This window comes from Oryctolagus cuniculus, chromosome 1 (assembly GCF_051225735.1).
Source record: "Oryctolagus cuniculus isolate XC-2025 breed Fujian yellow rabbit chromosome 1, ASM5122573v1, whole genome shotgun sequence".
Classification (NCBI taxonomy): domain Eukaryota; kingdom Metazoa; phylum Chordata; class Mammalia; order Lagomorpha; family Leporidae; genus Oryctolagus; species Oryctolagus cuniculus.
The window spans coordinates 126,230,955-126,256,715 of record NC_142867.1 but is presented as its reverse complement, the minus strand read 5'-3'; the positions used below and the strand labels follow the sequence as shown (position 1 = coordinate 126,256,715).

Below are 25,761 nucleotides of genomic sequence, written 5' to 3'. Positions count from 1 at the left end.
TCTCATCAAAATAAACATCTTTCAATTGTGTTTTCCATGAACTCTTCAGCATACTCTTGGAAACAATTAACTAGGAATGAGTGTGGTTTCCAAATCACCTATCTCTGACTTAATACAGGTAAACACAGGTGGAGATGGTGCTGATCAGAGATTGAGAAAACAGAGGTCAGCAGGGTGCAGGCCAGGAAGAAAAATGGCAGACAGATGGGTGAAAATCCCCAGACCAAACATTACAAGGCTCTCCTCTTCGCCTCTACAATGTTGAGACACACCACCTTCCCACCTCCAACATCCTCTCAGCCCACCCTTCCCACACACAAAGAACAGAGGAACAACATTCATGGATCCAAGGATTCCAGTCTGGCCCTTCAGTCCCAACTGCTCTGGACTTGAAGAGCATCCCAGCTTCAGTGTCTGCTTCCACTTACTTCCATACCCCAGGGCCCTCCAGCTGGTGGTCGTCAGCCTTTGCATTTCTCGGACGGACTTTCTCATTACCTCCATTCCTGCAGTAGCCTTTCTCTCCTCCGTGTGGCTCCCTTACGCAGCCAAGGCTGAAATCCAGTGTCCTGGCAGAATCCAGACCCAGATTCCAGGAGGCAGATTTGCTTGCCATTTCAGTGCGGAGCTACTAGGATCTTCTTACTTAATGTGTGTCTGAATGTACTCTGTTTCTGCAGAAGTCCCTTCTTATATAGAATGGAGCTAATATTGAGGGTGCCCTGCCTACTTTGAAGTCAATACATTCTCTTAGAAGATGAGTGGTTGGCCAGAAGAGGATCCAGCCACATGGGCATATGCTCAGCCATGTACCAGGGCACCAAGCACGGCACAGAAAGTGGCCCCACCAGTAATTCTCTATAGCAGTGTCTATTATCCCAACACTCCAAAAATGCAGACCTATACTTCCTTCGACTTTCTTTATCCCCTGCTGATGAATGGTGACTTTATCACACGTATTGCCTGGATATAAAGAGGAATAGCACAAGACGATGATGCAAGCTCAAATGTGTGTTGCAGAAGGAAAAAAAATCAGAGATTTATGAACTCAGGACCTCAAGCTGGTTTTTGGATTTGAGATGAGAGACGAGAGAGATTAGAGACTGAGAATTGGAAGAAAAATAGAGCAAAAGTATTTGCTCCCAACCTTCTAAAGACAGGCAAAGAGAGTGTTGAAATAAAGAAAAAGCTTATTGAAGCAAGAGAGAAAAAAATCCAGGTTTGGCCTTTCTTAAACACACCTGCCTGAAGATCTGAGGGAAAATGGGTCCAGACAGTGTGCAACCCAACCATTCCCTCTCTCAAATGGTCCTTTAACTGCTTTTGAAAGGAGGCACATCTCGGGCAACGCTTGAGACCACAGCAAAATAAGTGCTTCCGCCCTTCACAGCACCTGGGCACAATCTCCTCTTATCACTCAGAAACGCTCCAGCTGCCCTAACTTTGGGGCCTCTGTGCCCCACCCCTCCCCTAAGCTGCACAAAGAATTATTGCAAGCTAAATGGCTTAGAAATATCCACACCCTGTGCTATGGGAAAGGTAGATCTGCCCTGTGAGAATGTGGGGTGTTTTTTGTGTGTGTGGGGGGGGACCAGGATGCGTCCTCCCCCAAACACTGAAAACTCAGATACCAGTTAGTACTTTAGTTCACCATTGTAAGAGATGGCCTCACTGCTGAGGCTGCCAATTTTGACCCTACTGGGTATTTTTTAGACTCTGAACTCACGTTGATATTTATAAAATTGATGGTTTAGGTTCTATCGAGACAAAAACACCAAACTTACACTCGATTCCTTCCATCATGCAACCATTATTGTTTTTGCTTTACATGAGAAAATGGATATGTGCTGTGAAACCTTTCCTAGTTACGAAAATAATGACAAGGCTGGCCATGCCTGGGTAGAAACAGGAGTGCAAAAATGAGGGCGAGGGAAAAACAAAACCACAAAAAACAACTGCACACGAGCTGTGCTGTGAAGCTCACACGGCTAGTCACCAGCTGTAGTCACAAGGAAAACAGACCTAGAAGCCACACTGCTGGAATGAAAACCCTAGCTCCATTCTTGGGGCTTCTGTAGCTTCAGAGTGACTATCTCCCTGCCCAGCGTTACACTTAAGCCCTGCAGCGGAAATAACTTTTCTTCCTGCATGGCATTAATGAGAAGATTAACAGAAGCAAACCATGTGAATACATCGCTTTGTATGTTACAGAAACCCAGTAAGTATCCTACTAGATGGTCTATACTATCTACTGTTGTCTCATCTTATGTGTATGTATGTTACATTGTTGACTACACTACAAATTCTCGAAATGCAAGGGCCATACCTTATCTTCACTGGTGTTTCTACAGAACATTGTATATGAAGTTAACCAAATAAATACTGTACGCTGATCAATTACTCGATGAAAACTTCCCATTGTTCACAATCCCCTGAGAGATAAGACAATGGATGAGACTTGTATCCAATAAAAATCCAGGCTGGGAGGACTATTATTCTGTATGCCCCCACCACCAGCATTTCAAACACAAATGCATGGGGCCAGCACTGTGGCACAGTGGGTTAAAGCCCCAGCCTGCAGCACCACATCCCATATGGGTGCCGGTTCAAGTCCCGGCTGCTCTACTTCTGATCCAGCTCTCTGCTGTGGCCCAGGAAAGCCACAGAAGATAGCCCGAGTCCTTGGGCCCTGAGCCCATGTGGGAGACCTGGAAGAAGCTTCTGGCTCCTGGCTCCTGGCCCCTGGCTCCTGGCTCCTGGCTCCTGGCTTTGGATGAGCTTAGCTTTGGCTGTTGGGGTCTTTTGTGGAGTGAGTTGGCAAAATGGAAGACCTCTCTCTCTCTGGCTCTACCTGTCTGTAATTCTGTCTTTCAAATAAATAAAATAATTCTTTAAAAAAACCACAAATGCACACACCTCTTCTATGCTCAGTAACTGTTTATATGGGAATCAAAGTAATGAATGTGGTTCCCTTTCGAATCTCCAGTCTCAGGAGGAAACTGTGAAAGCCTGGCTTTGTCAACCTGCAGAAGATACACCTACTGGTACATCCTTCATGTGTGACTCAAACACAGTAGGCTTGTTCCAAAGCTAACTGTTGAGTTAGGCGGACCATGATTTTTCTGAAATCAACAGCAGAGCACTCGGATTTGTACCAGTGTGAAAACCCAAACACCAACACTTCTCACTTTTGAGATTCTATGACTTGATTTTTTTGGGAGGAATATATATTCTTATTGTTTTTTTAGACAAACTGCTGTACTCTTATCAAGACCAAGCTTCACTGTCACTTTAAATCCCGGCTATGACGTGCAAAAATTGTTATCGTCCCGTGAGTGTTCTCCAGAGAGACTCTACTCTTGGATGTGTTGAAGGCAGCACAATTGTACAACACCTTTGTGTGATCTGTGAGGCTATGCAAAGACAGAACATCAATACTATTTTTGTCTCTATTCTCAGGAACCCCACCCAAGATTCCTGCTCATCGCAGGGCAATTTGGGGCCTGGTGAGCCATAATGCAGCAGTCAAGTTTAGAAGGAGCTTGAAAAGGGGGAGGGTACAGCACCCCCAGGCAAGCAATGAGCAGGTGCAGAATACAAAGGAACCGGAAGGAGAGCCTGAGGGATTTGTGGGGAAATGTGGATGGTATGGGACAGAAGGTTCTGGTAGAAGACACCATGACCAGAGATGAAGCCAGCAAGTCAGTATGCTCCACAAGTCCACATCAGACTGGTCTGTGCGGGTTGCAGGCCCAGGTTCTTCTGCCTGGTTTTCCTGGGATGCAGTCTGTAAAAGTAGTGATAAAAAACAGGGAAGGTACAGAAAGGGAGGGGGTTCCAGAGATGTTTACATCTGCAACCAAAGCTTGCAGTCCCTGCTGGGGGCCCTCTCCCCAGAGCCTTCTCTCCCTGGTGGGAGCTGTGACTGCCCTCAGGGGACTAGCCCTGGGGTCTCGCCTGTCCCTTGTGGATTTTCTGCACTTTGTTTAAAACTTCTTCACATTGCCCAATTTGAGCCCGCCACTTTTTCCCTGCAGGAATCCTGGCTATGGCAGGCGGGCTGTGCAATCAGCCTCGTGGAAGAATTTTCATCTTCTCCTGAAGACAAAGAGTAAAGAGTGACCGACAGTTATAGACAGTGGCAGGCTTGAATTGCCTCCTTCTTCTGGGGTGCAGTGCTGCCTGGCGAGGAATGAGCTGGGAAGAAGAAAGAGGATTTAGGGAAACTAATCAGGCTGCAGTCCCTGCTCCATCTTGGCTCTACCTTGCTTCTTGTCCTCACTAGCAGGTCCCCATAAAGCCTGCTGCCTGGGCAAGTTAGGTTCAAGTTTGCAGGCGGAACACTGCTACCTGTTATCCAAACCGGACACTATCTCCAATTACACTGGTCAAACTGGGTTGTCTGGTACCTAGCAGGTAAATTGTGTGGACCAGAGAAGGGGCTTCAGGTGCCTGTTCCTCCATACCCAGGGCCTGGGCTGACTAAGAAGGATGTGCCAGCCTGGCAGCCTGGCACAGGCATCAGCCGCTCCTGGCCCCATCTCTGAGTCTAGCTCCGTCTTCAATTTATTGCAGAGACACAATCTATCCTCTCCCCCAGCCTGTCTCTTGCCTTCAGAACCCTCCTAGCACCTGGGAGCACCGTCTCTCTACAGGACTTGAACACTACTTGTATGGGGACAGAACTCACGGCCTAGGAGACCGAAGACTGAATCCAGATCAAATGAAGCCAAGGAAGGGAGAGGCCGGCACCCAGGGGGTCCTGAGCAGATCACAATCAGCCCCCGAGATCACAGCAAGAAAGCAGTGTGGCTCATGGCCCAAGAAGACACGGCCTCAGCTGCCCCCACAGCATGCAGGGAAGAAGAGAAAGTGATTTAAGCTAGAATTCAACGACACGGGGACTCCTGGGTTCCAGGAAGCCTGCTGTATTCTCTGAGTGACCTCGGCCACACATCATTTTATCTCTAGGGGGCGCTGCTGTGGCCAAGTGATTGCCCAGGCTCTGGTGAAACCAAGGGTGGTTACTAAGCAGGCTGGAGTAACCACACACCTTCCCTCCCATCGAAAAGGCTGAGACAAAGTTGGAACAGGGGGTCAGAACTGATACACAGATGTCAGCCGGAGTGGCTGGACCCTCATCCCTCTTTGTCCTTGTCCTATAAGTCCTCGCTGTGGTGGCTTGTGAGGAGGGAGGGAGGAGGGGGTCCCCAGGGTCTGGAAACTCAGCACTCAGGAAGCCAAGGAAGTGCAAGGATAATTAGCTACAAAAGAGGTAATTGGGTGTCTCCAGCTATTGGATCTCAGCAAAGGAAACCCTGGGGGCAGAGTGGGTCCCCAAGAAATACCGCAAGTCCCAGTGGGAAGGGGCGGACATCGCTCAACACCAGGACGGGAGACCTCGCAGTGGGCACATTTTCTGCTGGCTTTCTTCATCTGTGCCCCTGGGATACTTGGCTGCTTGATGAGTTCTCTCTCTCGGGGGACCGCAACTCTCTTAGGCTGCTTTGTATTCACTGGTGGGTGGCCCAGCCTGAGCCCTCAGCCTCCCTCACTGCCTCCCTTGGCGGTTAGCTCTCTGGAGGAGCCTCAGGGAGGAGTTAAGGGACGCTGGCCCTGAGGACTGCGGGAATCCCTAACAGTAAGCTTCTGAGACCCCAAGGAAATGTTGAGAAAAAAGTCTCACAGGTGCACTTCCTGAGACAAGCACATACCAATGTTCCATCTCGGTCGCTGACTGCAAGGGAGAATCCAAGAGGATGGGGGTCTCCCGACCGTGACGGCCCAGGTCTACAGAGAGAAGGTTTGCTGGCCTGCCCAGGGCCATCATAGTGTGCAGCCAGAAGACTGCTGCAAACCAAGCCTGGCTCCCAGGCTCATGATCCTCTGCATATCCCTACCTGCGCAGCTATCCCTAGCTGTGCTCTGCCCAGCTCCCCCGGGTCCCTCTTGTCATCTCTGCGCATCACCCCTGGTTCCCATGTGCCTTTGCTGCTAACAGCCATGCCTGCTGCTCTCTTTGGAGGCCTGCCTTTAGCCGTAGGTCCTTTCACACCCTCTCACCGAGAGCCAACCGTGCCTGGTGTGCGAGTCTCAGAGCAGCCGTCAGAGAGCTGCCTGTGCGGGAAGAGGAAAGCCCTCATCACCCTTGTGGGACTCTGCCTGAAACTGAGCCTGCACTTGGCCACTTGCCCTGCCTGCTCTTCCCAGGAGCATTTCCCTAATAAGGCCCCGGCACACTAATCCTCATCTCAGGGTCTGATTCTGGGGAACAGCAATGAACATGATCCTCCTGGTAATTCGCATAGATGCTTGGTGATTAGAGGGAGAAATCCTTAAGGAGAGGAAGTGGGAGGTAGCTTGGAGGCTGCAGAAAAGGCAGAGGCAAGACAAGGCAGTCAGGCACTGGGGCAGGGGTGGGCTGGATGCTGCCCTGAGCTTGGAGAACTGAGAGCAGATGGCAGCCAAGAAGAGGGGCTGTGTCCAAGAAGAGACCACAGCCAAGGGAGCAGAGGGGCTGTCCTAGCTGAAGGACAGGTCTTGGAGGTCAAGAGCATTTCTGGGGAGGAGAACACGGTTGCCAAGGGGGATACAACCAAAGCAGGCTGCAGTGCTAAGCAGGGACACCTCAGAGAGACTTCAAGAGTTCAGTGTGCGGGGAGGGAATTGGGGGCACGTAGACTGGAAATCTTGCGAAGAGGGACAGCCCTGAGCTCACCTTGGATGAAAAGTATACTCGGGTCAGTAGGGAACATGTGAGAGATTGTTCTTCCTAGAAAGAATGGTGCCTGAAGCTGTAGTGTAGGTCTGGGGCCCCCGGCTAGGGGTCTGGTCTTACAGGAGCAGGGCTTCATGGAAATGCACAGGCAGAATGACTCAAGTCAGATGGTGGAGGCTCTGGCACTGCTGCCCTGCAGGGTTTTCCCTGGGCCTTGGAAGCAAAGGGACTGGTGTGGTATTGTAAGAATCCTATTCGACCAGCACTGTGGTCCACCTGCCGTGCCAGCATACCATATGGGTGCCAGTTCGAGTCCCAGCTGTTCCACTTCCGATCCAGCTCTGCTGTGGCCTGGGAAAAGCAGTGGAAAATGGCCCAAATTCTTGGGCCCCTGCACTCACGTGGGAGACCCAGAAGAAGCTCCTGGCTCCTGGCTTCAGATCAGCTCAGCTCCAGCTGTTGTGGTCATTTGGGGGAGTGAACCAATGGATGGAAGACCTTTCTGTCTTTCCCTCTCACTGTCTGTAACTCTACTTGTCAAATAAATAAATGAAATATTAAAAAAAAAAAAAGGATTGGGCAGTGCCGTGGCTCACTTGGCTAATCCTCCACCTGTGGCGCCGGCACCCCGGGTTCTAGTCCTGGTCGGGGTGCTGGATTCTGTCCTGGTTGCTCCTCTTCCAGTCCAGCTCTCTGCTGTGGCCCAGGAGTGCAGTGGAGGATGGCCCAAGTGCTTGGGCCCTGCACCAGCATGGGAGACCAGGAGAAGCACCTGGCTCCTGGCTTCAGATTGGCGCAGCACGCCAGCCGTAGCAGCCATCCAGGGAGTGAACCAAAGGAAGGAAGACCTTTCTCTCTGTCTCTCAAAGAGGGAGGTACCTTTCTCTGAAGGGAGGAGAGAACCTCCACTTTGACTATGACCGTGTCTAAACAAGATAAGAGTCGGAGAACTCAGAGGGCTTCCATAGCCTTGGAAACTCATGACTGGAGCATAGGGAGATTACTGATGCCATAGACAGGAGTGTCAATTGGTAAAGTCAACAACAGGAGTCACTGTGCACTTACTCCTCATGTAGGATCTCTATCCTTAATGTGCTGTACATTGAGATTTAATGCTATAACGAGTACTCAAACAATATATTTCACTTTGTGTTTCTATGGGGGTGCAAACTGTTGAAATCTTTACTTAATGCATACTAAACTGATCCTCTGCAAAAAAAAAAAAAAAAAAGAAATTATCAATTCCCAACTTGACTCTCACTGGGATTAAACATGACAATAGGTCTGCTCTGATTTCATCATCATTTAAAAAAAATCATCTATTATTTTTCACTTTATGTTTCTGTGTGGGAGCAAACTGTTGAAATCCATACTTGATGTATACTAAGCTGATCTTCTGTATATTAAGATAATCAAAAATGAATCTTGATGTGAATGGAAGGGGAGAGGGAGTGGGAAAGGGGAGGGTTGTGGGTGGGAGAGACGGTATGGGGGGGAAGCCATTGTAATCCATAAGTCGTACTTTGGAAATTTATATGCATTAAATAAAAGTTTAAAAAAAAAAAAACGGATCCTATTTGGAAGTGATAAAGCAGCAGCATGCAGGAGAGGAAGACATTGGGTGGGGGGAGGGAAGGATACAGGGAGATGGTGAACTTGCCCAGGGCCGTGGGCAATAACCTACCACTAAGGAGCCTTCAAGAGGATCAGTCCCTGCAGCTACTTCCTTCACCAGCCTGGGGCTGCTGAGATGTGTACTTTTGCAAAGATCCGGGATAAGATTCTGCATCTCCCAATTCCTTTGACCAAGAAGAAGTGAGAGCATGTTCTGGGGTGAGCGGGTTCTAACAGAGACTCCATATGAACACTGGGGCTGACGCTGCACTGGGTGTTGCACAGGTTTTTCACAAGATCCCTCAGCCAGCATGGTCATGTTTGAGAGGGGCAGCACCCACACCCAGGCCTTTTGCTTTGGGCCTGACTTCCCTGGAGTCAATGGATTTCATGAGCTCTATACTGAAACAAGCCTGGAATTCTGGCTTTCTGGTGATGGAGTTTTCATATTTATAACCTGGGGGAGAATGTCCGACCCACCCTGGTTTTTTAATGGATTTATTTCATTTTAGTTGAGAAGCAGAGTGAGATAGAGAGAGAGATGGAGAAACACATAGAGAGATCTCCTGTCCCAAATGGCTACATTGCCTATGGTTGGACCAGGCTGAAGCCAGGAGACGGGAGACAAAGATCCCTTTGGGGTATCTCACATGGGTGGCAGGGCCCCCAAGCACATGGGCCAGCGTCTGCTGCCTTCTCAAGTGCCTTAGCAGGGAGCTGGATCAGACGCAGAGCACCCGGGACTCAAACCAGTGCTCAGATATGGGATGCTGGCACTGCATGCTCAGATATGGGATGCTGGCACTGCACGCGATGGCTTAACCAGTTGCACCATAACATCCCCACGCCCCATCCCCCCCCCTTTTTTTAAAAGAATCACCCACTTCTAATGATCATAATTAAGGTCAATGTAAGTAACGAAGGGAGTGCTTAAAGGACCCTGCAAGAGCAGGAAGGTGTTGATGTGTCCAAGTCTTCCCTGTGAAAATTCGGTTGTCTCCTCTTTGTGATGTTATTTTCCAAGTAGCCAAACAGAAGCCCACACCGCCATGCGCAACTTTACACATTTAGTTATCGTGCTTCTATGCCTGTGGAGTTGCAGCACTCACTCTGCAGAACAAAACACCTTCTCCGCTCTGTGCATCACTCTCTGTATTCTAGGAACTTCTGATACAAAGAAGATAGCAGCTATTTAAATGGGAGAAGGCAGAGGATCTGCACAGGCAATTGAATGACAAACACTGGATAGAAACAGAAAGAAATCGGCCCAATTTTAATCCCCACGGTATGATGCCTGACCCTGAGCCAGAAGCAGGAAGCCCATAGGAGAGGGTTGTTTTTCTGCTGTCTGCCTGGTGTCCCCTTTTGGGTAAGTAAAACAGGGATGGTTGTGTGGTTGGGGCACGTGCAGACATACTAGTACAAAAAACATCAGTCAGTGCAATCAGACCTCTGGGCACCACAGCTGCACCCGCTCTTCCATCCTGGGTCATTTCCACAGATCAGTACTGGACAGATCATTCTGCAAGTCTGCGATGTCTTGGGTTGTTTCAGGGGAGTCCATAGTGAGGAATCCTCATCGGGCTACAGGAGGGCTGGTGCTCTCCCTGCATAAATGCTGCCTGTACTTGAGTCCTCAACAATGAACTCCAACTGCTCCCTAACCCCACTCAGACTGACCACCTTCTGAACCTGGGCCCACGGTAGTTGGGAAGGCTGAGCTCTCTCTCCTGACCTGGCAGGTGGACAGAAGCTGCCCTGGCTCTCCCAAGGGATTTCTTGCCCTCCCAGGCTTCACTTTTTGCTCAAAGACCTTTCTTACAAAGCTGTGTGAGACTTACTTGTTCCACACCCTTCAGGGGAACCCAATTTCTTCTGAATGAAGCCCCAGTAGTGAACCTTCCAGCATCTTGAGGTTTGAGATCCTGACTATGTCTCCAGCTTCAGATCCACTGTACTGGGCTCTCCCTTGCCCCCAACCCATTCCACACACTACACACACACACTCCACCCCTGGCTTGGTGCCTCACACCCACTTCTTCCCAAGCATTCACATTCCATCACAAGGCGCTTGCTAACCTGCCATGGCTGTACCTTCCACAGCTCCCCACATGCCTCAGCAGGTGCATGGCAATTGTAAGCCAGAACTTCTGTATTCATCTTTCTTGTTTAACCCCTCCTAGATAAGTAAGGGCCACCATGGCACCTAGTGCATCATTACATTCCTCAGGAAAGAGCAGCTGCTCAAAGCAAAGGCACACAGCAGCGGGCATCTGTCCTAAAGGGGCATCCCTGAGAGAATCGCTGGCCTTACTCACAGCCCAGGTACTCAAATCACAGTTCTCTACGGTGACTCCTGCTCAGCTCTCCGGGACTAAACGCACCTGTTTCTGTTGTACACGTGAGCCACATTACTAGAAGGCACAAAGCCATGTATTATGCTCCACAAAAGCTTGAAAAATGAGAAGAGAGAACACAGCACACGTTTGATGAGAGTGTTTTTGTTAATTAACCGGGAAAATAATAGCTCAAATTGTTCTCGTGCATGACAGCATGCTGAACCCTATCATGCAGATTGATATCTTGTGGACTCTTGTGAACAAAGCTGAAGACAGAGCTACATCTCAAGTCTCACATGTGAGGTTATAAAATATGTGATCCTGAGTGTGTCACTTCATCTCCCTGGGCTTCAGTGTCTCGTCTGGATGAGACAAGGACATCCAAAGCCCCGGCTGTGCACTTCTTTTTTTTTTTTTTTTTTTTGACAGGCAGAGTGGACAGTGAGAGAGAGAGACAGAGAGAAAGGTCTTCCTTTGCCGTTGGTTCACCCTCCAATGGCCGCCGCGGCCAGCGCGGCGCACCGCGCTGATCCGATGGCAGGAGCCAGGAGCTTTTCCTGGTCTCCCATGGGGTGCAGGGCCCAAGCACCTGGGCCATCCTCCACTGCACTCCCTGGCCACAGCAGAGGGCTGGCCTGGAAGAGGGGCAACCGGGACAGAATCCGGCGCCCCGACCGGGACTAGAACCCGGTGTGCCGGCGCCGCTAGGCGGAGGATTAGCCTAGTGAGCCGCGGCGCCGGCCTTCCGGCTGTGCACTTCTACAGTGACTAAGCACCCATCTCACTCTCCAGCGACCATGCAGACCCTGCCGACTGCCCAGGGTCTGCTGTCTGCACCTCCATCACCACTTCCTGGTCTCTGATGGGCAGAGCTGTCTGCAACTTTTAACTGTCCCACTCCCTGACAAGGTGCACAGAGAGAGGCAATGTCTGGTGGGTTAGGAGAGAAAGTGGAGCAGGTTGTAAAGGCAAAGATGCCAGTTACTCCAGTGCAACAAATGCACCTGTGCCTCTACTACGTATGCAAATTCTTGGCAGAAAGAAGGGTGCAAGTGCGAAAGAGCACGCTTTATTTTACCTCAGCAGAATCCAGAATGGCCAAATAATATTAATTAGAATTACAATGCATGGATCAAATTAGCAATGTGGAAGCACCTTTCTTTGTCATCAATGGGATTGCATAAAAAGTCACAGGGATGAAAATGTGGTCTCAGCTGCTTCCTTCCACTTGGGAGCCACAGGTCTGTCTTCTCAGCCCCGTGACTTTACAGGATGCACGTGGTATTTGCTAGCATCTCCGTTGACTTCGCTTCCTTTGCCCCACCACACTAAACGCATGTGGTTCTGTGTGTCAAAGTGATTGCCTATTGCAGGTGCCCCTCTTATCCAAGACCCTCCAGAAACACCTGAAACCACAGACGGTACTAATCCTATACTTGTGTATGCTGTGATTCTTTTGCAAGAGACCTATGATTGATCTATAAATTATGCACAGTAAGCAATTAACAATGCTCACAAATAATATAATAGAGCAGTTGTGAAATATACTGTAATAAAAGTGATGTGAATGTGAATATTATCACAGCTTATTCTGGACAAAAGGTTGATGCATAAACTGGGGGCAGAGAATGAGAAGGCATGCAAATTCATCACATTACTCAGAACCACATGCAACTGAAAACACAGGCATTGGCTATTTCTGGAGTTTTCCATTTACTACTCTCATTCCACATTTGGCCATGGGTCTCTGGAAGCACAGGAAGTGAAACTCTGGATCAAGGGGAACTTCTGTACTGGTCTCCTCTGGGGATATTAGACAAGGCTCCCTCCTACTTCTGAGAATGTTTAGCACAAAAACACACCTCTGGGCTCCCAAAGCCCTAATAGTCTCAGGAATTGAGCTTCTCTGATTAAGACCAGGATGCAATGTGGTGGTTTCAGCTTCGTCAAAACCTGTTAAAAATGCTCCATGATTAGTAGAATTCTCAGAGAAAGAGGGTGGCCTACAGTTAGCAGCAGGAGCTGAGATTGTTCTTAATGAGAAGCTCAAGTCGCATTGCACCAGCAAGTTCAGGACATGGGCGGCAGGTGAGTTAAGGATGAGGGAAGGTAACTGGTGAGAAAGGAAACTATTCTATGTGTGCATTGAAAAAAAATTAAAAGCCATAACAATAAAAGTGCAATGCTAGTTTCCTAACAAGTCTTCCCACAAATTTGAAGGAGAGTAGCCTGAAAGTTTAACTTGCAACCAGACAAAGAAGATTCCCTAAGGTCTGTCTTTACTACTTCCACCTTAAATGCATTTCTGCTACCTTAACAGTGAGAATACGACCCCGAGAGGTCTAAATAATTGGGTCAAGTTCTCCAGAGTTCTCATGAAAAGGCTCACTGGGAAATGGCGGACTTCAACCCGGGCACCTGGGGTCTACTGGCAACCTCCTTGGTGTCCCCAAGGAGATAAAGAGTATATTTGGATCAATACATGTGCAAGACACGGGAAAACTATTCCTTATGTCGATTCTGAAGCTATCATGAGGATTCAACAACATTGATGCAGTCATATACATTATACAACACTGCTCTTCCTAGAAGTGCAAACCAGTCTGATACCAAGTTTCTATCTTACAGTGTCAGAAACCTTCTCATATATGGCCATATAGATTCTACTCTCCACTCTGCCTCCTTCCCACACATACATCTTTCATCCCAGGAGCATTATGGGAAAAGAAGTCTTTAGACATGGTGGATGGGCTCACCACCACCTCAACCCCAGTGAGCCTCACCAGGGCTTACCATGTGTGCTGTCTGGAGAAGCTAAGTTGGTTTTGTGAATTTCTTTTTTTTAAGACAGGCAGAGTGGAGAGTGAGAGAGAGAGACAGAGAGAAAGGTCTTCCTTTGCCGTTGGTTCACCCTCCAATGGCCGCCGCAGCCAGCGCACTGTGGCCAGCGAACCGTGCTGATCTGAAGGCAGGAGCCAGGTGCTTGTGATCTCCCATGGGGTGCAGGGCCCAAGCACCTGGGCCATCCTCCACTGCACTCCCTGGTCACAGCAGAGAGCTGGCCTGGAAGAGGGGCAACCGGGACAGAATCCAGCGCCCCGACCGGGACTAGAACCCGGTGTGCCGGTGCTGCAGGCAGAGGATTAGCCTAGTGAGCCACGGCGCTGGCCGGTTTTGTGAATTTCTACCACCACCCCCAACTCACTGGAAGATTTTTGGTGTCATGTGTTCCTGTATGAAGCAGACACAAGGCTTCACTGCCTGGGGCCAGGCACAAGGAGATGAGACTGGGCCCTGCAGAGGATGCTAATGTTTTGCCCTGTGGAGTCCCTGGATAGCTTCGCAGTTCTACAGCTGAGCAGGTAAAGCAGGACTAGTGACAATTGAGCTGTAACACTCCATAGGCAGATTCAAAAGCCATTTGTTATCAGTAGGAAGTTGCCTACAAATTGTTCTTACTATTTAATTTGTGGTAAATGATTAGTAAACATGTTTATCAATGTAAAATAAAGAAAACCAACTCACAGCACAACTTCAATTGGATTCACATGCTTTGGCATCTCGGCAACCTGAGAAGCAAACCATCTTCAAAGGGCTTGATGCATCACTGCCAGGTGCCTCATCCCCCTTTCCCCATCCCCCTTTCTTCAAACAACCCCAGCCCATCTGTCTTCTGCCAAATGCAATCCGATGGCCTCAGAGAAGGGGAAGTGCAGGACACATGGGTGATTCTGTCCAAAGGCAGAACACACCCCGTGCACAACAGCACAAAAGGAACATGAGGCTTTCTGAGGCCGATGCCCAAGCCAGCATCCTGTGCCCTCCAGCCCCTGGGTGAAGGAGGGACCACTAAGCCCGGAGCTGAGCTCCTCATCTCCAGACAATAAGCTCAGACATCAGGAAGCCTGCCCACATGACATCCTTCCTCCTATTAATAGCAACTTGCTCCATTCCGCTCGCCCCAGAAAATGAAATGAATGAGGCCCGGCTGAAGTTGTAGGGGAGAAGAAAACCCACGATGGCCATAAATTGGAGCACAGAGTGGCAGACACCGCGTAAGCCGCGGGAATGCCGGCCCGGCTCAAGGAAGAGAACCTCTTTGGGGAACCAGTGATGGGAATCAATGATCATAAAAGCATCCAGGGCAGCAGGCAGCGGCAGAGGAGACAGATACTGTTGCCCAGGACGGGCGGCAGATTGCAGGTTGTAAAACAGAATAGAAAGTCATTAGGAAGGGAAGCGGAGGGCACGGCTGGGCGACGTGGATGTCGCCGGGGACCTGTGCTTGGCAGGGGGGACTTCTCTCCAGTCTGAAAGTCAGCATCCCTGGAATTATCTGCAGGCCTGGGGTCCCTGCTGCAGATCTCGCTCCTCGCACAAACCACAGAGAGGTGAGAGAGGCTTGGTATTCACCGCCACGTATGTAATAGGTCTATTAGGAAACACTGTCTGACCGGCTTCTCAGGGTATTAATACATCACAGGCACATTGAGCTGTATTCATTTAGGGTTCGGGTTGCTTTAACCAAAGACTTTCCTGGGAAGCCTGCCAGGGTCTGTTTCCTGGAACGAGTTACCTTGTCTGCCTCGTTCACCACCTTGGGCTCCACCAGAGGGCAGAGTCAACCTGTAGGACTCAGTTCCGGGGGACCTGCAGGGGCAGTTAGTAATTGGAGGTGTTCCCAGCAAAGGGACCAGAGGACCAAGGGAGTGGAAGCTGGAGAGGGAGATGCTTTTGGTAGATCCCAGAGCAAAGGGCTGACAACAGGGCCCCAAAGGAGCAGGCGGACATGGTCTCACTGCTGTGCCTCAGTTTCCCAACATGCTACCGAAGCAGGTGCTTGAAACTTTTCCTATGTACCCTGTACACAGAATGCATCCCTTGCATTAAAGGAGGGGCAGCTGGCAAAGACACCGTGAGTTTGCAGGCAGCAAAAACCCCAAACAGGCCAGCTCTGAAGCTTCCCTCCCTCTGCCATCTCCCTGTGCACTGCTGGCCGTGCCCCCTCTTTCTCCACTTCTTTCTCAGGCTGCCTTGGCTCGTGCCTTGGGAGAAATAAAAGTAAAACCCAAAACAACTCCTAAGGGAAAATGACAACAGCTGCTTCCTCCCCCTCCTCCTGCCCCCGCCACGGGAGGTAGCTGCGAAAGCCCGGCACACTGCCAGCACTGGGGAGAGCTTTGATTTCCAATCTGATCGCCTCATTTTGTCAGCCTCTGCACACCGCATGCTGCTCAGCCCCCACCTATCACAGAAAAGCAGGGGTGATGGGAAAGCAAATAGAGAAGCAGCACCGTCCTCTCCCGGAACAAACACCTGGTGCACGTGGCTCGTGTCGCCCTCCATGCTGTCTGGGGTGAGCACCTCGCCTCAGCTGGGCTGGAGGGAGACAGCTCTCCCTGCTCTTGTGCACAGTGTGCCTGCACCCACAACTGCCACCCATCACACCCCTGTTCTAGAAGAAGGCATAGACACGGGTTCAGTCAGATATTATGTAGCATCTGTCCATGCACCAGCCAGTGTGCCAGGGACAGGGGATAGAAAGATGAGCAGGACAGGGTGTCTGTTCCTGAGCAGCCACAGGTGGGACATATTTTGGACAAATTAGTGCTTTTTGGCCTGAAAGCATCAGCCATACTTATGGAGCTCTATAAAAATGCCTTATTTTATGAATATAGCCCCCCAACACACATACACATACACACACTCATACACATCATAGTTAAAACAACTTCCATCCTTTTTTTAAAAAAAGATTTATTTATTTATTTGAAAGTCAGAGTTACACACAGAGAGGAGAGGCAGAAAGAGAGAATCTTCCATCCCCTGGTTCACTCCCCAGTTGGCCGCAACAGCTGGAGCTGCGCTGATCTGAAGCCAGGAGCCTGGAGCTTCCTCTGGGTCTTCCATGTGGGTGCAGGGGCTCAAGGACTTGGGCCATCTTCTACTGCTTTCCCAGGCCATAGCAGAGAGCTGGACTGGAAGTGGAGTAGCTGGGTCTCAAACTGGCACCCAAATGGGATGCTGGCGCTTCAGGCCAGGGCGTTAACCACTGCACCACAGCGCTGGCCCCTCCATAGCTTTTTCTGATGGACAAAAACTGAGAACCAGGGGCTGGCGCTGCGGCATTCAGGTTAAGCCCCCGTCTGCAGAGCTGGCATCCCATATGGGCTCTGGTCCAAGTCTGTTTTGCTGTTCCACTTCTGATCCAGCTCCCTGGTTGGTGCACCTGGGAAAGCAGCAGAAGATGGTTCAAGTACTTGGACCCCTACCCTCACACGGGAGACCCAGATGAATCTCCTGGCTCCTGCCTTTGGCCTGGCCCAGTCCTGACCATTGTGGCTATCTGGGGAGTGAACCAGCAGATGGAATCTCTCTCTCTTTATATATATATATATATATATATATGCATACATATATATGTATACATATGCATACATATATATATCCTTCCCTCTAACTCTGAATTTCAAATCAATCAATGTTTTAAACCCTGAGAACCACTGTTGTGAGTGGCTGAGTTGGAACAAGATGAGCGAGAAACCTCGACGGGTGAGCAAGGGTGCTTTCATGCCTTCTACGCAACTCCTAGGGCGTCTGGAGTACAACATGCAGGTACAAAGAGATTCAAACTGGGCAGCGCTGTGCTCAGGTCAGGGTCTGGAGAGAGCCTCTCAGTGTGAGACATCGGGCAGGTGGAGGAGAAGCGGCAAGGGAGCTACTGAGATCACTCGGGAGCTGCTGAGATCAGAGGCAGGGCGGGGCTGCGGCGTGGGAAGAAATCAGAGAGCAGACCTGGGAGGGAGTAGAACCTATGACCCAGATGGGAAGTTTGGGGGTGGGAGGGGGTGATGCCAGAGAAAAAAAGAGTGAAGTCCAATAATGACCAATGTTCCCTGATCATTTGGTGCACCAGGCACTACGCTAAGTCTTCACCAGCTCCCTTAATGGAGGCACATTGACACTCTGAGTGGCAGTTTTATCAAGGAAATCTTGCCTTCACGCATAAGGAAACTCAAGCCTAACCAATCGCAGGGTTGGACGCTCCAACAAGGTACTCGTTGGCTCCAGCTCACTGGCTAGGGATCGTGGAGAAGCACAGGGAGCAGAGGTGGGGATGGAGCTGGCAGGACGAATCTGTCCATGTAGGAACTTGACTCCCGGCTAGGAACTGATGGCACATGGGGCTCTTGGTTGGTTGCTGGGGGCTGGTCTTGCCCACAAGAATGGTGAATTCCTTTAGGATGGCCCCGGGGAGTGATGGCCAGCTGGCCTCACAGCTCACCAAGCGTGCACTCTGCATTCAGGGGAAGGGCCAAGGAGGACAGCCACCTGCCTCCTTCCTAGGAGGAATGGCTGTGGGCCACATCCATCTCCCTGCCCGCCACTCCCTGCACAGGGCAGCTCTGATCAGCCTTCCCCAAGGCTCTATTCATCCAACCACACAGACGTCCCATCATCAGCACTTAGTAATTGTCAAGTCTCCTAGTGAGGCTTCCGGGGACATGTTTGGGCTGAGGAAGGAGAGCAGATTTGTCTCCATGAACACCTTTCAATGGCAAGCATGGATTTACCTCCCCCGTCAGCCATTCTGTAGCCTTCGTCTGTCTACCCCTTCTCCCCAAACCATCCCCTGTGCCCTTCCAGTCCTCCATCTGTCCTTGCCACGGACCGTGCATTTCATATGAAGCTGTAAAATTTGATGACAGCTTTCCTTGTCAGTGTGGCCCTCACGCTGATCCCTTGGTGATATACGGGGCTGACCCTCCGGCCGATGAGCAGCCTCATTACAAACGAGAGAAAAGAACGACACAGAGAGGCACAGGGGGAGTCAGATGGAGGACGGGTGAGGCTCCCCGGACAGGGCGTGGGAGAGAAAACAGAAGCAGCCAGACAGGAAGTGTAGAGCAGGCGGGCTTAAAGTGGAGACAGGAGTAAAAAAATAGAGATGGCTTTCCATGCCCTTGGTTCACTTCACTTCCTATTAGGTGAATGAGTAAGACTGTGTGAGCATGTGTGTGTGTGTGTATGTATGTGTGTGTGCATGTGTTTGCACATGTGTGCATACGTGTATGTCATGTGTTTGCACGTGTATGCAATGTGTTTGCACATGCGTGTGCATGCATGTGTTTGCACACATGTGTGCCTGTGCATGCATGTATGCTTGCGTGTGTGTGCATGGGTGCATGTATATGCGCGAACAGGAATGTACTTCCATGCAGCCCTAGGACAAACTCCAAACCTGGAGACATTCTTTGCAGAAGGAGAAGATATACCTTTAAAGAAACACTAACTTAGAAGCTCATGATTCAAGTCAGGAGGGCTGTGTCATGGTGGCCACTGCATCCCAGGGGAGGCTGGTGTGCCCAGGTCTGTGTCTCCTGAGGACATCTGGGGCTCCGAGTTGCCCACTCCTGCTGAGACTGCACTGCTGACGCTAGACCTGAGAAACAACAGCACTGCACTAGGCAGGGGCAGGCATCCCATTGGCGGAGGGGCCCTCCTACCTTCCTGCCACTCCCCACCACCACCAGTAGATAAGACCCCCCTGTAGGCTTCCTTAACACACTCACGGAGCCTACGGTAGGTGGCATCTGTGGAGCCCCATTCTTTATCAAACATATTTGTTCCCCAGAAAACCCTGTTGCTTTGGCTTGAGCAGCCCCAGCAGAGACTGATTTGCTGACTACTGAGCTGTCTCAATGAAGGCAGCTGGGAGAGAATCTCCCAACCACATCTTCCTATCCAGGTGTCCCATCCACTGGGGCACCTCCCTCTTGGATCGTCCTTGCTCTTTGTATCATTTCTGCACCTGTCTGCAGTGGGGGTCACCTTTTAATACGAGCAGGATGAGGTTCTTTTGCAGTCTTGATGGAGTCCGAAGCCCTCCGGCTCCCAACTACCCAAAGACAGTGGCAGTAACCGACTACGGTGAAGGCCCACACCAAGCACCCAGCTCCTTGCTGCCTGATGCAACGCCATAGCTTCACAACTGCGCTATTCAGCGCCTACAGTACTTCGCCTACATTTCAAATTAATAGGCAGTTTAGGTGTTTCCCCTTTCAGCTTCCTGTATAGAGTAGGAGGCTACACTGAATGCCAGCCTGTGGTGTCCAGGTTATTAGATGTGTCTGCAGAATGTAGGTAATTTGTGTTTCTGCTTTTTGCAATTGGCACTAATGGCACATGCATAAAACGGAGCCATCTTCCAAAACACGCGTCAAAGGAATGTATTTACCAGGCACAAAGACTAGGAGCAGAAGAATTGAACTCTAATGATAACATGTTTGTAGCAAAGCGATGCACTTAAGTTATTATGTACGAAAACTATTGGCAAAATTGTCAGCCTAGGCTCGTTAGCGATGGGGGTGCTGAAGTGAAGGGGTGGTTCTGGCGGCTGGAACTGGGGGACCCAGAGCCGTGTAAGGACATGGGCAACCAGCGGGGCAAAAAGAAAGCATGATCAAAGCTTCTGCAGTGGAATTTCAGAGAGAAACAGGGGGATGTCTGGGGTCAGAGGTCAGAGGCAGGTGGTGAGAACAGGGCTGGCGTCGGGATGCTGTGACGGATCAGCTTTGCAACGCTATCTTCTGCACTCTGTAGTCCCTTTACTTTAGCAAAAGACACTGGAGCATTTTCCACTGAGTTCTGCATCTCCTGCATTTCACCCCCCTCTGGTGACTGGCCCCAGGGGCCTTGTCCATGACACATGATTTCTTTTCTGAGTATCTCATGTTAGACTGGAGCATCTATCGTTACCATGACCTTACGCATTTTGGTTTATCTTTTACTTTTTATTCTTGAACCTTGAGGTTGGTTTGCATTTTAAGAGCAGGGAATTAACACCATGACCCTGATTTTATATTCAAAGCAAATGAGGCTCTGTAAAAATGGCTTACAGAGGTCACTGCGGCAGACAAGCCTGGTGATGAAGATGAATTGCACATCCTAACTCTGCTGCGTGGAGACCCTCCCTCCCTATCTCTAAAATGGGAATAACAGGGCCGGCGCTGCGGCTCACTAGGCTAATCCTCCGCCTAGCGGCGCCGGCACACCAGGTTCTAGTCCCGGTCGGGGCGCCGGATTCTGTCCCGGTTGCCCCTCTTCCAGGCCAGCTCTCTGCTGTGGCCAGGGAGTGCAGTGGAGGATGGCCCAGGTGCTTGGGCCCTGCACCCCATGGGAGACCAGGAAAAGCACCTGGCTCCTGGCTCCTGCCATCGGATCAGCGCGGTGCACCGGCCGCAGCGCGCTGGCCGCGGCGGCCACTGGAGTGTGAACCAACGGCAAAGGAAGACCTTTCTCTCTGTCTCTCTCTCTCACTGTCCACTCTGCCTGTCAAAAAAAAAAAAAAAAAAAAAAAGAAAAAAGTAAAATGGGAATAACAGTGCCAGTCTTTCCTGCTTTTCTCCCATGAACACTGCAAACTTTAAGGAAAATGAGACAGAAGAGCCTACCAAGATGACCATTTGACTGATTTTGGTAGCAGAGAAGGGCATCAAAATGATTACGGCAAGGTATCAGATCATCAAATACTAATTAGCATGCATGCACGTGCACACACACACACACACACACACACTTCCATCCAGGCTCTATCAGCAAAGCTCATTCAGATTCTACCAAGGGGTGGCCTTGGGGTTCAAGCTACAAATCAACCGTCAAGTAGATTTCTCATCTGTGGAGTGGAGCAGAGTATGCTAAGCTGTCCTTCATTGCTACTGGCAAGCCTCTGTCTGGGGAGTCCCAAGGATAAGATGCCTATTAATTCTTGCAAGAGCCTGTTCAGGTTGGCAAATATTATTCTCCATCTATCGCCAGATAGAAAAGGAGCTAATCAACACAGATGATTTATGCAATGTGGTATAGAAATCCTACTTTGAAAAGTACCCAAGGTCCTATCGCCTATTCAGTGATAAACAGTGTCATCATTGCTTGCAGTCTGGTGTTTCAGAACCAAGACCCCATGTAGGAGTCCCTCTTCCACCCTGAGACTATGCCTGTGGTAGGAATACAAGCCAGCAGCCAGGTCTTTGGGACCTCTGTCTACTGTTGTTGGGGAGACCTAAACTCCACCAGGTACGCTGAGTCTAGTCACCTCCCCTCACTCTCCTTCTCGTCCCTACCATCTCCTTCTAATTCTGCTGTCCACAGTCCCCGGGGAGAGCACAGACACAGTAGCATTCCTTTAAAAGTCAACCCCATCCCCTGTATGGAGCGCTCTCCTGAAATTCCGCATCTACATTTGAAGAAGCCATTAGCTCTGATCAGTTTGAAAGCCAGAGCTGTTCAACATGTGCTGGAAGAAAATAGCAACATAAACAGAGGGGGAAAACAAAATAAAAAACAAGGAATTAAAAAAGAAAATCATCAGCCAAGCTATAAAACCAAGCTGTGGCTGGGAGCAAAGGCAAGTGGGGCTCAGACTGGGCTGCCACAGCAGCGCCATCATGGACACTCACGCTCTCATTCTTAGCGTTCCCTTACATGATAGCTCAGACGGGGGCGCTCTGGTTGAACGCAGATTCTTTGTGCCGCATAGTATAAACGCCTCTCTCTTCCTGAGTTGACGCACAGGCAGCGGTGCCATTCTGCCTCTGCCTCTCAGTGGGGCCTCGGTCTAGATCACCAAGCCCCTTTGCTGGCTGAAGCTTCACCTGGCCGCGTCTCTGAGCCTCCAGGTGATTCCACTTCATCCATTAGCTCCGCCCATCTCTGGCCTTGGGGAGTCCATCAGGGGCGCGTCCTTGGAGGAGCAGAGTGGAGCCACAGTACTGCCAGCTCCTTTCCACTGTGAGTGCTGATCCCACCTCAGCTGCAGATGGCAAAGGCAAACGATTTGATGCATTAACCTACACTGACTCCTCACCCAGCTGCTTCCCATCCCGATTGAAGGCTAAGAAGGTTAATTATTCCCAGGCTCATCTTCAGGCTTTGTGGCCATATCATCACTGTGGCCAGGGGTCACTGGTCTGGCTGAACCCAGGCTTTGGAGGCCAGGGTGGTAATCAAGTTGACCACTGTTGCTGTAGTGACAGCTCTGGCCCAGGTCTTTGGTATCAGAAGCATCATTCATGAGGTCGGGTAAGCATGGCCCCATTTTCAGAACCCAGGAGGACAAGGAGCAACGATTCCTGCCCCTGCAGAGTGTGCTTTGGACAGCTGACCAACCACAGCAGGTGCATCTCTCAGGCATCGATGGTTTCAGTATGCACCACATGCAGAAAGAGCAACAGTCTTCCTGCAGATTCAGCTTTGACGGAAAGACCACAGAGAGCTACAGCTCATATGAGCGACAGCCCCTGGGAAATGGCTCTGGAAGCAGTTTGAGACCTGCTGAGACCTACAAGAGAGACTGCCTGCGAAGGCAGCAGAGGATGGGAGCCACCCATGGGTGGGAGAACACCATTTCATCCATTAGCAGTCGCAGAATGACACTGAGGAAGAATGGAGCTGGCTGGAGAGACAGAGAGCCCCTACTACATACCAGCTCTACTCCTCTCCCCCTCCCAGCCCTGCACCCCCTTGAGGACATCATCCTTAAAATATATTTCATTTCACAGCTGCATTATGGTACCACAAAATCCTGGGAATCCAATTTAAGAACAGATTACCTCCTCACTTACTTCATTTGAAGCAATTACATGTTAATTTTCATTGAAACCAGCCTAATGCATACCAATCTGATGCTGCAATCTCATTTGAATACTTAAGGGAACATCCACATCCGTGGGTCTGGGGCTCCAGAGATTTCTATTTAAAGGGCCACTTCATCATTCTTGCCCTTGGTGGGCTCTTATCTATTCATGGTCCCCTCCCCTCGGCTCCTCAGGATGGACGTTTTCCCTTGGTGCAATGACTGCAGCTCAGCTTTTCTCCAAAACTGCACGTAGCAGCCATGGAGGAGGAAGCCTGGGTTTGGGGGCATCTTCTTTTCTCTGCCATTCACCTGGTGCGTGACTGTGGTGCAAACACCTCCAACTTGCTTTGTCGTCCAGGCAAAGTCAAGAATCACTCTCTCCCCTCTGCACAGGGGAGATGCAACGCCATGTCTTTGCCTTTTCTCAGACTCAATCTACACTCAACCCTCTCAAATTGTTGATTACTCTATATTGTATTCCCAGCCATTCACCTAAGGAGGAAATAGCTTTCCAGACAAGCCCTGTGCATTGATCTGGGCCACTGGTAATTAATAATATGCAGGGACTTTGCAATCAGCTGCTCTTCTAGTTTGAGAATAGAGAGGCTCAACAGAAAAAAAGGCTTGTCTGCTAGGTTTATGCATTTAAACTAAAGAAATTCATGTTTGAAGCTACAATTTAATTAGGTTTTAAGACTATAAGGGACCCTGGAACGATTGTGAAGATGCTATATAAATGCATTTTATATTATGTTGTAATTAATCTAGGATGACATGGAGGCAAGCAGATGGGAGTGACAAGATTGAATTGATTTGAGTGGGTCCAGAGTTATGGTTCCAAGGCAATACTACTTCTTCTGCTGTTTTGAATTAGGTATGTGAGGGTGCTGGTACAGGCATGCAACTGGGCAGGATCCCTGTGATGGCTAAATCTCACTTGAAGTATGACAGGTGTTTAGAATACTTATTATTCTGTGCAGTGTTTATTTCTGAGCCCCCAATTGGGTGCCTGTTCTTAGATCCAGGAATTAAGCAATGTCTAAAAAAAAAAAAAGAGAGAGAGAGAGAGAGAGAGAGAGAGACAAAGCTCCTGTTCTAGGGAGCTCACACACACACAAACAAAATAAAGAAATGCACCAGATGACATGCGTAACGCAGAACAAGAAATCAGTGTGGAAGGAGGATAGAGTGTGGATGTGCAAATTGTTATAATAATCTTATTATGTTGCATCTCATTGGCTAAGAAAACTAGAGCCCCTTGCCTTTTCTTCCTGGGATGAATCAAAGGGCTTGGTAGATCGGTTCCTGGAGCATCAATTACGTTAATGAAGGTAATACTTTCTGCAACATCATGTTCGAAGATCCTTTGCCAGACCACAACCCTCCACTTTTGAGAGTAATGACTTGTCGTTTTCCACGAAGAGAAACTAAGTTGGAAGAGCCAAAGGACTGTACAGGATATGGCCAGTAAGTTCATCAAAGAGGCACACACAGATCAGGAGACAGGTCCCCTCCCTCTCAGAGTGCCCAGTCTGAAGACAGAGGCACTTTTGTAACCCTTCTGCGGTTAATCAACAATAGAAAGAAAAAAAATAAATGCATTCCCCACTCCCTCTGGAGAGCTTGGCAAATATGTTCTTTGTCTTCCTATAGCAAGACTGAATACCATTTGCATTGCTAGAGGGTTAACTAGACTGGTAGAATTTAGTTGCAATAAAAAGAGACAATCATTTTAAAAGAACATTCATGGTTTCTAAGAGAAATTTTCTAATGCGAAATTAAAAATGAATGTGAGTCATTCAGGAACATTGGACTTCTACGACTTTGTTGGAAGCTGGCGAGATTTTGCCTTGATCAATGGATGCCAGGAAATAGCCTCACCTCTAGAGAAAAATATTAGCATAAGTGCTGTATTGTCCTCTCTGTACAATTTTCCCCTCGCTCTCCTGTAACCTGGGCATCTCACATCGCTTTTCTTTCTTCGCTAAACCTGTACTTCATTCAGCCACATGATTTTAATGAATTGCACTACTATTTTTGAATTCTACAAACAAGGATGGTGCTAGGGACAAGCCATTGATCTTCTACATGTGGCAAAGACAGGTCTTTAAGTCAACCATCCCTAGCAGAGATCTTGCTTTTGGCTTGATATTGATAATGACTTGTACTTTTGCAGGATATCATATTTTCCCCAATCTAGGCATGCCTTCCTTCAACACCTCCCAGGGCCAGACACTGTGCTAGAGAATTGGGGTCTACAGAACAATCCATGCTTTCAAGTAACCCACCAATCATGCGGAGTATGAAGTGTAGTGAGCATTATGAAGGCAGTGTTATGGGTCCAGTAGGACTTGTCTCTCCAAAACTCATGTAGCTGCTTGAATTCTGATGTCCTGTTGCTAATGTCTGGTGGAAGAAGGGTGGAAACTCCATCTGGCTTTGGCAGCTAGGAG

General features: G+C 49.4%; 1 protein-coding gene across 10 annotated transcripts in view; it reads right to left on the bottom strand.

The window, feature by feature from the left end:
- NTM (neurotrimin) overlaps positions 1-25,761 on the bottom strand; it is a 1,092,588-nt gene that overhangs the window by 217,180 nt on the left and 849,647 nt on the right. Inside the window, exon 1 of one of the 10 annotated variants that reach the window (XM_089314453.1) lies at positions 22,131-23,058. The exons of 5 other annotated variants lie outside the window; for them this stretch is intronic. In XM_089314453.1, the coding sequence (XP_089170579.1) occupies positions 22,131-22,258 (128 nt within the window). In that variant the 5' untranslated portion in view covers positions 22,259-23,058. Of the gene's footprint in view, positions 1-1,241; positions 1,390-14,196; positions 14,306-22,130; positions 23,059-25,761 lie in introns of those variants that run through there. 4 more of the 10 variants (XM_089314471.1, XM_089314474.1, XM_089314468.1 and 1 more) reach the window with 4 other exon arrangements.